At 39.2% G+C, this 14,196-nt stretch overlaps 1 protein-coding gene across 2 annotated transcripts in view; it reads left to right on the plus strand.

Annotated features, from left to right (window-relative positions):
• sufu (suppressor of fused homolog (Drosophila)) overlaps positions 1 to 14,196 on the plus strand; it is a 126,234-nt gene that overhangs the window by 5,598 nt on the left and 106,440 nt on the right. For both annotated transcript variants that reach the window (XM_059652962.1, XM_059652963.1), the window contains exon 2: positions 6,850 to 6,984. In XM_059652962.1, the coding sequence (XP_059508945.1) occupies positions 6,850 to 6,984 (135 nt within the window). The remainder of the gene's footprint in view (positions 1 to 6,849; positions 6,985 to 14,196) is intronic.

Genomic DNA, 14,196 nt, shown 5'->3' on the forward strand with positions numbered 1-14,196 from the left:
TCTAGGCTACCAGTACTTCTGACTTGTTAATTGTATGCAGTTTTGATCTCCATATCTGACAAACGATGTGAGTTGAGGGAGTGCAAAGAAAATTTTCCAGACTGATTCCTGGGGTGTTGGGATTGATGTATGAGGAGATACTGGACTGTTTGGAACTATATTTGTTCGGGTTTAGAAGAACCAAGAGGAAATCTCGTAGAATTTCATAACCTAAGTACAGGAAAGATGATCTCGATGATTGGAGAATCTAAAACCAGGGGTCACAGCCTCAAGATGTGGTGTACGCCTTGTAGAACACAAATGTGGTGAAATTACTTCACCTAGAGAGTCTTGAACCTGTAAAATTCTTTACCACAGGAAACTGTTAAGGCCTTTCAAGAAAGGTGTAGATATAGTTCTTGGCACTAAAAGAATCCAAGGATATGGGGGAAAAATGAAAACACGGTACTGAATTGGATGATTAGCCATGATCATGTTGCTTGACAGAGAGGCTCAAAGGGATGAATGGTTTACCTTTCTCCTATTTTCTATGTTACTATGCTGTCCAGTCTATATGTAAATTAAAATCCCCCATGATTATTGCTATACCTTTCTGACAAATTTCTATCATTTCTTTTTTTAATCTTACTACGTCCAACCATGTAGTTAGTGTTTGAGAGCCTGTAACCCTCCTGCCCAAACCCAGAAATGATCTCTTGATCCACTTCTACTTTCTGATTTCCCTAATTTAGGTCCGCTGTCTCTATTTTGTTAATACCATTGTTAATTAATACAGCACCTAGCTTATTGTCTGTTTTAAATGTAATGTATCCTTCAATATTGAGGTCTCAAGCAATGTCATCCCAGAGCCAAGTCTTTGCAGTGGCGTTTAGGATGTCCTCATGCATTTTCATTTGTTTTATTTGAAATGCTATGTGCATTCAGATAGAGAGCCTTTAGTTTTGTTCTTTTATTATTTTAGTAACGTCTCATCTTATCAGTTGAATTACTTTTAAATTTCTACTCTCCAGCCCTTCCAGCAACTATCATTTTCCTTATTAATACTTTCTTCTGTTATTTCATCTCTGCTGTTTGATCAACTACATCTTCATTTAATCGATTCTTTGCCCCACGATTTAGTTTTAAATCGTCTTTACTTCCCTAGTTGTGATGCTTGTTGGAAATTATCCTGTCATGGTTCAAGTATAGTCAGTCCCAACTGTATAGTCCCTATTTTCCTTTGTACTGGTGCCAGTGCCCCATGAACTGCTCTTCACTAATCTTTGAGCCACACATTAATTTTTCTAATCTTATTTGCCTTATGCTAATTGGCATGTGGTTTAGTTAATAATGATTACCTTTTGTTTTGCTTCTTAATTTGATGCAAAGCTCCTCATACTGACAATGAAGAACCAATTTCTTTAATCCCATCTATATCATTGGTACTTACATGAATGGATTCCTCTCCAACTTTGAGCAGATGTCATAAACCCTTGCACTGGACAGACAGCAAAGCCTTCTAGACACCTATTCTGCTGCAGGGAACAGTGTTAGTCTGGTTCACTATATTGTTTGTACGACAGTGACATTGCTTGTTGGTCCCCGCTTGAATGGCTTCTGGTACTAAAATGCCAAGGTCAGTTAGATTATCTACTGTAGCTGTCTAATCCAATCCAGATGGAAGAATCGCAGGTCTTTTGGACATCTGCAAAAGCTGAGGCTTTTGCACTTCTGCCCTCTCTATTACCTTATCTGCCTCATACGGATGGTGATGATGATGATGAGGTGGGAAAGAAAAATAGTTGGGATCTAGATACTCTGATCACATTCAAGTCTCTCTTAATGGTATTGTTGGTAAGGTACCAACGGGAAATGAAATACATAATTATGAATAATCACATTGATTTAAAAAGGTACAATCATGCTTCACTTTCCTTTAATGAATATTTGAGAAGGTAACAGCATGGATAATGGTCCAGTAGATATAATTTATCGAATTTTCAGAATGTCTGCAATAAGATATTCCATTATAATCAAATGCATAACACTAAAGAATGTGAAATCAGTGAATATGTGTCGGAATGGATTGAATATCACGTAGCCAAGTTTGCAGATGACACGAAAACAGATGTTCCAACTACCAGGATCAGTGGACAGGTTTTGTATTCCGTACGTAGTAAATGTAGGATGCTGGACTGAGTGGAGCGCAATAAAATTGAGATTCCACTTCCACGGTTAGCCATTTGCCTGTTGAGTCCACTTTCAGTTTTGGCTAAAGACTCCAAAGTAAATATTCAATGTGAGTATAGTTATTGCAGGAGGCTTTCAGTTGGTACAAGATCATTTGAGTTTATGTATAACATAAATCATCAAAAATTAACTTGAACCAACTTCTGACGATTTGTAAAATTGCCAAAACTGCTTTTCATACACATTAGTCTTAAAACAACACAAAACCTTCCAGTAACTTGAAAAAGTTTGCAATTTTAGTAGCTGTTTGTAAAATTAATGTTTTTTGCAAAATTAGAAAAATTACGTTCATGATTAATGAAGCTCTGGGGGAAAATAGATCACTGCCTTAATGGAAGGTGATGGCCTAGTGGTATTATTGTTAGACTATTAATCCAGAAACTCAGACAATATTCTGGGGACTCTTCAATTGTTTGCCATGGTGAGATTAAAATTTGAATTAAATATAAAACGTCAAGAATTAAGAATCTACTGATGATCATGAAACCATTGTCAATTGTTGAAAAACCCATCTGGCTCGCAGATGTCCCTCAGGGAAAGCAACCTGCCATTGTCACCTCGGCTGGCCTACTTCAGAGCCACAGCAATGCAGTTGACTCTCAACTACCCTGTGAAATGGCCTTGTAGGCAACTCAGTTGTGTCAACTGCTACAAAGTTTCAGCGAAGAAATGAAACTGGACTGACCACTTGGAGCATTGACCTAGGCACTGGAAAAGACAAGGGCAATGACAAAAACAGCCCTGATGATCCTGCAAATGCCTCCTTACCGACATCTGGGAGCTAGTGCCAAAATTGGAAGAGCTGTCACACAGACAGGTCAAGCTACTGCCTGATATAGTCATACTTATGGAATCACACCTTACCGGTAATAGTCCAGACAACACCTTGGACGTGTTCTGTCCCACCAACATGGAGTATACAGTCAGGAGTGAGTTGCCGTGTGAGTCCTCAACATTGACTGCAAACCTCGTGAAGTCTTGTGGCCTCAGGTTAAACATAGGGAAGGAAACCTGATTACTGAATACTGCCTTGCCTCAGCCCCCGTGTTGAACAATACTTGGAGGAAGCACTGAGGGTGGCAAGGATGAAAATGGTACTCTGGATGGCGATTTCAGTGTCCTGACTGATCGAGATGGTCAAGTCCTAAAGGACATAGCTGCTGTACTCGGTCTGCAGCTGATGGTGAGGAAACCACACACTAGACCTCTTCTTTAATGATTTGCTGACTGCAGATCCATATATCCATAACAGTATCAGGATGTGACTGCTACACAGTTTTTGTAAAGATGAAGTCCTGCTTTTGCATTAAGAATACCATGTTGTGTGGCACCCATGCTAAATGGGACAGACTTGAACTGATCTAGCAATGCAAGACTGGACATCCATGAGGAACTGTAGGCTCTCAGCAGCAACAGAATTGTACTCAGCAATCTGCAACCTCTTGGCCTGGCATATCCCTCACTCAACCATTACTACCAAGCCAAGGAATCAACCTGGTTTAAGTGTAGAAGGGCATGCCAGGAGCAGCACAAGACAACCTAAAAATGAGGTGTCAACCTAATGAAGCTAACAAACATGAGTAGTGAATGGAAGTGGACAGTTAAACAACTCCTAGGAAGAGGCGCCTCTACAAATATTCCCATCCTTAATGGAAGAGCCCAAAACAGCAGCATAAAAGATAAGGCTGAAACATTCACAGCAATCTTTCAGCTGGAAGTGCCAAGTGGATGACTGATCTTGGCTACCTCCATTGGATGACTGATCTTGGCTACCTCCATTGGTCTCCAGCAGTATTGATACCAGTCTTCAGCCAATTTGATTCATTCTGTGATTTTCAAGAAACACTTGTATACTTCAAAAGCTATGGGCCCTGACAACATTCTGGCAATAGTACTGAAGACTTGTGCTCTAGAACTTCCTGCTCGCCTAACCAAGCTCTTCTAGTGCAGTAACAACACTGGCATCTACCTGATAATTTGGAAAATATACCAGGTATTTCCTGTACATAAAATGTGGGACAGATCCACCCTGGCTAATTACCTCCTCATCAGTCTACGCAGTAATGTGTTGGAAGGTGTCATTTACAGTGCTATCAAGCAGCATATGCTCAGCAATAACCTGATCACTGACTCCCAGTTTGGGTTCTGTCAGCTCCTGATCTCGTTACTGCCTTGGTCCAAACATGGACAAAAGCTCAGAATGCCAGAGGTGAGGTGAGAGTGGCATCCCTTGATGTCAAGACCGCATTTGACTGGGTGTGGCATTAAGGAACCCTAGCAAAACTGAAATTAGTGAGTATCAGGGGCTAACTCTCTGCTGGTTGGAGCCATACTTGGCACATAGGAAGATGGTTGTGGTTGTTGGGGGTCAGTTATCCCAGCTCCAGGGCATCTTTGCAGGAGTTCCTCAAGGCAGTGTCCCAAGTTTAACCATCTTCAGCTGCTTCATCGGTGATCTTGCCTCCATCGTAAGGTCAGAAGTGTGGACATTTACCAATGATTGTGCAATGTTCAGCATCATTTGTGACTCCTCAAATACTGAAACAGTCCATCTTAAAATAGAAGAAGATCTGGACACAATCCAGGTTGAAGCTGAGAAGTGGCAAGTAACAATTGCACAGCACAAATGCCAGGCAATGACAATGTAATTACTGCACCCTTTACATTCAATGGTGTTACCGTGGACCAGAAACTCAACTGGACTTGCCACATAAGCACAGTGGCTGCAGGAGCAAGTCAGATGCTAGGAGTACTGTGACGAGTAACTCCCCTGAATCCCCAAAGTCTGCTAGCATTTACAAGACGTAGTTCAGGAATATGTTGGAATATTCCCCACTTGCCTGAATGGGTGCATCTCCAGTCACACCTGAAGAAGTTTGACACCATCAGGACAAAGCAGCATGCTGAACAACAACATATCCAAAAGCGCCCACTCCTTCCTCCACCAAAGCTCAGTAGCAGCTGTATGTACTATTTAGAAGATGTACTGCAGAAAATCTCCAAAGATTCTTAAATAACACCTTCCAAACCCATGACTGTCTGTCTCCATTTAGAGAGTCAAGGGCAGCAGAATTGTGGGAACACCACTACTGCAAGATCACCTCCAAGTCTTTCACCATCCCGACTTGGAAATATATAGTTGTTTCTATAGTGTTAGTGAGTCAAAATCTTGGAATTCCCTCCCTAAGGGTGTTGTGGGTCAACTTACGGCACGTGAACTATGATGGTTGAAAAAGGTAGCTGATTGCCACTTGCTTGAGGGTGGCTAGAGATGGGCAATAAATGGCTCAACTAGCAATGCCTGCCCAAGTACCATGAGTGATTTATAACAAAAAAAACTTTAACATGGCCATACACTTTACTACACTGATATCTGTTCTATATTATTCAAATCATAGGGACAGAAATTGTAGTCTTTTGCGTATTTGTATTTCAGTTGTAATGTAATGCAATATAATGTAAATATAAATGACCATGAGAGTCAGATGCAAAGAAAAGCAGTGGTCCTGGGTTAGAAGAATTGTAAACCTGAAAATGTCATGAGCTTTCTGACAAACTTAATGCCACCTGAACACTTGTTCTGCATAAAAGCGATGAGAATAAGACACGGGAATATGGAGTAAACATGTTTGGAGCAAAAACCTAAAAGCTTCACTAAGCCTCAGCAGCCCAGTTCAAATAGCCAGTTGACTGAATTTGATTTGTGGGTTGAGGCTGCATCTGATTATTCTGTATTCATCTGGAAAAGTCAGTATAATGTGATCATGACATATTGCTGTGACAACACTGTTCTCAGACACCCTCATCACCTGAAATTCTGCTGCTTAAATTTTGAAGCTATTCAGTTATGATTGTTGAAGCGGTCTATGCTCCCACTAAGCCCTGTGAAATATTGTTCTTTGACCTTTGGAACCCACAAGCAAATTTACTGAATAACATTTTAATTTATTTTATGATCACGAATTTAGGCCTGCAGATTTGGGAAAGGTTGTGGTTAATATCACTGTTTTATTGATGGAGTATATCCTGAATCAGAACAACAAAGTCTATTGGTTAGAGATAAATACGTTTATAAACTAGTGAAATACCGTGACTGGCACGAGAGGTTTTGCCTGCAAGTGGCCTGTAAAACCAAAACAATTCAACTTTGTTTCCCTGCAATCTCCCTGTACCACCACCACCAAAAATTAAGCATGGGAAATCTCCTTTCTGACTTTTAATTTTACAGTGGCATTTCATTGGGTGTTACTGTATAAAGAATTTATCCACATGAATCTGATTTTATTACGGTTGCCTTGTCCTAATATTGTATAACAGTTCTGCAAAATAATCCCTTAAATACTTTTGGACCATATTTTTTCTACTTCACAAACTTGGCTGTAAGGTGTACTTGGCTTTAATAGACTTATTGAAATTATCTCAGCAATATTTTACTGACTTAAAAATTTTAGTTTTTTTCAAAAAACTTGCTTGACTAAGCATAGTCTTGTTCTAAATGTTTTTCTCCCTGCCCCCAAGCCATGTTTTATTTGTTCCCTCTTAACACTCCATACTGTGCCTTCTGAAGCATATTTGCAATCAGTGAGTAAAATCCATTCTGACTTCTCTCTTTCTCTAAAGGTTGGGAGGACCAGATCCGCTGGATTACATCAGCATGTATAGAAATCCAGGGAGCCCAACACAGGATGTTCCAGAACACTGGCATTATGTCAGCTTTGGATTGAGTGACTTGTATGGTGACAACAGAGTCCACGAGTAAGTACCAGAAAATAACATCTCAAGTACTGGAATTCCAAAATAAGGGAAAAATTATTAAAGGCCCAATCCAAAAATTAATTCACTTTTGTAGATGCCGATTCATCTATTGACCCTTCCAAGTATATTCTGTTTGATAGGTAAGTGCTGTAATGAGTTAGAAATAGGGAAGTTTTAAGTTGATTGCATTTCAGAAAAAAATTCTGAAAAATGTTATTTTTTGGTTATGTATATTTTGAAAATGTTAGTGACACAAATTGACAATAAGTCAGTTTTCATGTCAATAAGGTACGTGACACATATATAATATCCATGAAAGATCTGAAAATTGATTCAGCATATTCGCACAGTGGGTTGCTTTCCCAGAATAGTTGAGGGAAGAGACTTCAAACCTGATGTTGATTAGGAAGCCTCAACCTAAATGTAATAGCATTAGCTCCTTCAAGAGTTGACCTATGGAAATGTAAATATGATCTCTAGAAACTCGGGAACAAATTAACTTGGTCCAAGTTTAACAAAGACTTAGGTAGATGTCATGGTAGGTGGAAGATAAATCAGGATTTAGATCCTGCATGTAGGGTGAGATAAAGTCTTTCTGAATGTACACTTTTATATTGATTCCACTCCCTTTGAATTTGTTGTATTATAGGAAGGAGAATCTTGAAACCACTATTACATGGCTTTGTATGTGTTTTTCTCATTCTTACCCACAAAAAACCTACGTGTATGGTTTTCTTCTTCTCTGCAGAAGAGTTTCATTCTTGCCAAGGTCAGGTTTTGCAAGTTTTAGTTGTCATGGAATCCCTGCAATGTGGATGCAGGCCATTCAGCCCATTGAATTCACACTTACCCTCCGAAGAGCATCCCACACATATCCACCCTCTTACCCTTTCCCTGTAACCCTGCATTTCCCACAGCTAATACACCTAACCTGTGTTTCCCTAGACACTGTGGGCAATTTAGCATGGTTAGTTCACCTAACCTGCAAAATGGGAGTAAATTGGAGCACCTGGAAGAAACACACACAGACACAGGAGAATGTCTGTATGGAGCCTGCACAGTAGCCTGCGGGTGAAATTGAATTTGCTGCCCCAGTGCTCTGAGGCAGGAGTGCTAACCATTCTTTTAGCTGCTGTGCTGCCAGACGCTGACACAACTTTAAGTCAGTCTAAATGGTGATTATTGGAAAGCTGTTTAGTATGAAGGACACAGTTGACCCCAATTCTATTCTAATTTGATCACCAGTTGCATATATTTTTGAAGAGGAATCATAGATAAGCAATTTGGAATGGGTTTTCCAAATAATTCTACTTCTAACATTTTCAGTTAAGTTAGATAGGTGGGAAAAACAAAGTGAAATAGTATGCTAATGTAGAATCATACACTACAGAGGAGGCACTTCAGTCCATCAAGTTTATCAGTGAAAATGTACTACTCCCTACACGATTACTTCAAAGGTAAGGATCTGGAATCTATGCTCCGGACATTACTTCACATATCTGAGGGTGAAAGTTGCTTGAATTTGTTTCAGGAAGCAGTCACACACCTTAAATTAGATAATTCAAACTTGGCCTGTGATCAAGGACGGGGTTGTGATTATAAATGAGGCAGGTATGACGACCAGGGGGCACTTTTGAGAAGCCTATGAGAATAAGAGGGGGACTGTACAAATCATGACCTGATCACGACACTGGGAAAGGAGGCATTCAAGTGAGGGAGGGAAACAAGAGCATAGTGATAGGGGACAGTATAATTAGAGGGATAGATGCTGTTCCTTGCAGGAGTGACGACAAGCTGAAAGCTACGTTGCCTGCTTACTGTCAGAGTTGGAAACATCTGGAGTGGGCAGAGAAAGGTGCAGTTGTTGTCATCCACGTTGGTACTAACAACAATGATAGGACTAAAGGATGTTCTACTGAAAAGTTTCAAACAATTAGTTGTTAAAGTAAAGCGCAGAACGTCCAAAGTAATCTCAGGATTATTACCTGAGGCACTTGCATATTGAACATGGACATGGACATGGATAAATAAAGTAAGTAAAGTATAGGAGGAAAGGGTGTCAATTGATGGGATGCCGATACCAATGTTGTGGTAGAAGGAAGCTGTTCTGGTTGAAGAAGTTCAATTGAACCATGCAGGGACAGTGCCCTGGACAATCGAATATATAGGGCTGTCGAGACGATTAATAGGGGAGTGAGGGTTTGAGAAGGGGAAACGTAGGCCTATAAAGCAAAACAACATAGTGGCGTTATTGGGAAACTATTTTGGCAGTGATACTAGGAGGAAGACAGGATGGGAGAGAATATTCAGACATTATAAAGAAGCAGGAATTGGGGGATAAAGGGGAGCAAGAGGTCAAAAAAAGGCAAAATTGATAGCTCCTTACATAAATGCACTTAATATTTGGAACAAAATAAACAAATTAATGGTACAAATAGAGATTGATGGGAATGATCTTAAACCTGTTGTAGTGACATACTCGCAAGGATATCAAAGCTAGCAACTAAAATTCAGGGTTATGTGGCTTTTTATAAGGATGGACATGCTGTTAGGATGATGAGGTAGCTTTCTCATTACAGTTTAGAATAAGTATGACAGCATTAAGTGACCTTGGATTAGTTACTGTGGAACCCAAACGTGTGGAAGTCATAAATAACCGGGGAAGAACTACTGGTTGGTGTAGTCCATAGGCCCTTAGGAACGCAATAATCAGGAGATGATGAGGACAAGCAAAAAAGGCAGTACACTAATCTTGGGTTACTTTTAATCTTCATGTAAATTGGGATGGTCAAGTTGGCAAAGGTAGCCATCAGAAAGCATTTGTAGAATATATTAAGGACACTTTACTCGAACAATCCAACTGTGCATCAGCTTATTTTGGATCTGGTATAGGCGATGAGGCAGGGTTAATAAATGATTTTAGAAAAGAGTCTCTTTTAGGGATCATTGGCCATGAAATGGTAGCATAGAGCATTTAGTTTGAGAGTGAGAATCTTCGGTGACGTACAACTGTGCTGATCGTAAATAAGGGTAATTAATAGGGATGAGAGCAGAGTCGGTTGGTGTGGCCTGCAGGAGTTTAACAGGAAAGACAGTTAGGGAACAACGGCAGACTTCTAACAATATATTTCATTACTCAGAAAAGATGTATCCCAGTGAGCAATGAAGATTCTAGGAAGGAATGAATCAATGACATTTAACCAAGGAAGTTAAAGATGGTATCAAACAGAAAGAAAATAAATAAAATGTAGCAAAGTTTACTGATAAAGCAGAGGAATGGGAATTTTGTAAAAGGTAACGAAAGATAATTGACAAGCACTTAAAATTGGATAAGTAAACTGAGGGCAAACTAGCAATTAAGAACTCTTTGAATGTATAAAAAGGAAATGGGGCCAAAGTAATCATAGGCCCCTTAGAGATTGAGGCTGGGGAAATAATAATAAAGCATCAGGAAACGGCAGAGGGTTGAACAAATACTTTGTTTCAGTCTTCACTGTGGAGGACATTAGTAGCATTCCAAAAATGCTAAATAATCAAAAGGACCAAGAGAAGGTGAGGTGAGGGAAAGTGTGAAGAATATATATGATGACAGTATAGGAAATTAGTGGGACTCAAGGCTGATAAGTCCCCGGACCTGATGTGTTGCATCTTTAGATTTTAAGTGAAGTAGCTACAGAGATAATGAGGGACTACACTGGCAGTAATAGTCAATAAATGTGGAGTTGGCAAAGCGTAGCAGGTCAGTCAACATCCGAGGGGCAGGGAAGTCAATGTTTCGGACCAAAACCTTTTGTCAGGACACTGGCAGTGACCATCCAAGGCTCTTTAGTTTTGGGAAAAGTCCCAGTGTTTTCCAAAACTATCAAGGTAACATCCTTGTTCAGAAAGGGAAGGAGACACAAGCAACTAACTATAGGAAAATTAACTTAACATCTATCATTGGTAAAATGCGAGAGTCTCTTGAAAAGAATTAGGAATGGAATATTTAGAAATATATAATATAACCAAGTACAGTTGTGAAGAGAACCAGTGGATGTCATATATTTGATTTCCAAAAGATATTTGATAAGGTACTGTGTGTCAGGCTACTTTACAAGGTAAGAGCCCGTGGTGTTGAGGAGAGTACATTAGCATGGTTAGAAGATTGGTAAATTGATAGAAGATGAAGAGTTGGGATTAGTGAGGCATTTTCAATTAACTAAAGGAGTGCCACAGAGACCAGTGCTGGAGCCACAATCATTTACGATATATATTAATGATTGGGATGAGGAAAATGAATGTGCTATTGTCAAGTTTGCAAATGATGCAAAATTAGGTGGGAAGGCAAGCAGTTAGAATGACAGAATCTGAAAGCTGGCTATTCTCAACAGAGGTAGAACACTTTGAGCTTGAACAAACCCATACAGAACAGTAATTAGTAATGAGAAATTAGAAGAGCAACGTGGAAGCGACTGTATTTTCTAAATGAGCTAACCTTCCAAATCCAAACGTACTGATTCTTGAAAGATCCTAGCTTATAACATTGATTTTGCAAGGTCAGAGGTATGTTGTATTACTTGTTAAAATTGTGGGGTATTGCTTGTGTTGCCATGATATTTGCAAAATGGCAAAGATATAATTGTATCTAAACTCTGGCCTAATTTTGCTGTCCACACAATTTTTGAGGATCAAAACACCTTTGATGTGTGATGGAAATTAAATTGTTCATGGCTTTGAAGCTCAGGGTAGATCAGTTGGGATCTGCTTTATTTGAGATTTACAGTTTAAAATTGCCGTGACCTGCCAACCGTTCATTGAACTGCATAATTATAAAACTGATTGTGGAAAAAAAGCTTGGTTGTTCTCCTGATCCAGACTCTGGAGAGGGCTGCATGGCACTCCTATTTTGCATTAAATGATTGTAAGAAACATTAAACAGTGTTGTGTGGAATATAACTTCACTTTTTCAGGGTATGTAAAGTACGCAATGAAACAACTCTTTGTATTTTATTACAAAATAATTTCCCACTTGGTTGCAGTTATTTTTTGTGTAGCTAAGTTCCAAGTTAAGTATTCATTCACAATATGCATTCATTCATTTGTACCTTCTGAAAGAAAAGTCACAAATTTAGATTGTTGTCTTCTAAGGCATTTGCATGCTGTTACAATGGTGACTGGAATGCTTTATATGTTTAAATCTTATACTGCCATCAAATTAGAACAACTGATTTCTGAAAATGGACGTAAATATTCTGTAATTAGCCCATAGTAAGCTCATTAACCAGTGTATTTACGTTTTTAAATGACGTTGACTTTGAAAGAATATCAGAATATAGGTTACCTTCACTTGTTATATTTTTATTTTGAATAAAATTCTGTAGATTTTTCTGTATTCTAATAGATACAATTCAAAGTCATGTTTTAAGTGTTGCCTTTGATGGCAGGATTGCGCTAAGTTTAACAATAAGTTCTCAGTTCTCTTTGTAAATAAACTCTGAACCATTCTTATTGATTACAGTGTCAGGGCTGTACATCCAAGATTTCAACCTGCTGAGTGTCTTTTTTTGCTGTTTTACTTGGATAGACATTTCCCTCTCCGTTTTTCATCATTTGCATCCAGCATGAAAAGTGCTTAATTTCAGAGAGAAATATATCATTGTGATCCCAGCTGATTTTACTAGGGGAAAAAGTCAGATCTGAATGAAACCTGGCTTGATATTAACATATTTGTTTTCTTTCAATTTAACGTGGCAGTCTTTCTTTGAAACATAATTTTGCCACGCTGCAGATTTGATTTCAATAAAGCCAAAAGAAAACAATACAAAAACAAACCAAGTTACCTGCATACTTCAAATATTCAGCAGAAGAAAATACCATCTACTCATTAACATTTTCACTTTATAGTTAATCAAGATTCAGAAACTTTCCTTCCCTATTAAGGTTGACTTAATTGCTTCTTTTCAGTTCAGATCCTTGGAGTTGCAAAGATTCTTTTTGACTCATGCAGCCGTGCTCTTAGATTTTCTCAGCTTTGAGCAATTGCTGCACATTTCTGACAAAACATTCCTGGACTGCAAGTTGTCCCAAACTAAAACCCTTCAAATTTTTTTCTTCTTTATTCATTCACGGGATAAGGGCATCACTGGCTAGGTAGCATTTATTGCACATCCAGAGGGCAGTTAAGAGTCAACCATACTTTTGTGGGTCTGGAGTCACATGTAGGCCAGACCAGGTAAGGATAGCAGTTTCCTCCCCTAAAGGACATTACTGAACCAGAGGGGTTTTTCCCCAACAATCGAATATGGATTCACAATCATCATTGGACAGTTAATTCCAGATATTTATTGAATTCAAATTTCACCATCTGCCATGGCAGGATTTGAACCCCGGTCCCTAGAACATTATCTGGATCTCTGATCAACAGTCCAGTGATAATACCACGAGGCCATCAACTCCCCAACTGAGGTAACTTATTTCCTTATGTGCTCTGAAAAAACTCCTTTTTCTTGAAGGACCTATTCTTGATATCTAATTTCAGTCAGATACCTTTTCATAGAATCCCCACGGTGTGGAAGCAGACCCTTCAACCTGTAGAGTCTATACCTTCCTCTAACACCCCCCCAAATAAAAACCTCCATCCCTGTAACCCTGCATTTCCTATGACTAATAGGCACTAGCCTGCACATTCCTAGACATTATAGGCAATTTAGCATGACCAGTCCACTTTATCTGGACATCTTTGGACTGTTGGAAGTAATAGAAGCACCCAGACGAAATCCATGCAGAATGGGAGAACCTGCAATTCCACACAAACAGTGGCTCAAGGCTAGAATTGAACCCAGTCCCTGGTGATGCAAGGCAGAAGTGCTAGCCGCTGGGTCACCGTGGCCACTCCAACTTTTGAATTGAGTTGAAAAACCTTTCATTAAATTTTAAAAATAAATCTTGCGTATCCTAGCTTCTCCTAAGCTAATGGCTTGATGTTTTGCCTCCTGTCATAAACCCCACAATATGAATGAACTTCATTATGTAAACATACTTCCATTAATGATCCAGGAAGCCTTCAGTCACTCACTGTTTGATAAATACTGTTTTAATTTCACAGTTGTGAAAAGATTGACCTGGTTAATTGTAAGTTTCTTCACATAAATAGACCAAACTCGTGTCATTGAGTCACATAGCACGGAAACAAATGCAACAAGATCTAGACGATATCCAGGCAAAGTGACATTC

Source organism: Stegostoma tigrinum, chromosome 20, assembly GCF_030684315.1.
Source record: "Stegostoma tigrinum isolate sSteTig4 chromosome 20, sSteTig4.hap1, whole genome shotgun sequence".
Lineage (NCBI taxonomy): Eukaryota > Metazoa > Chordata > Chondrichthyes > Orectolobiformes > Stegostomatidae > Stegostoma > Stegostoma tigrinum.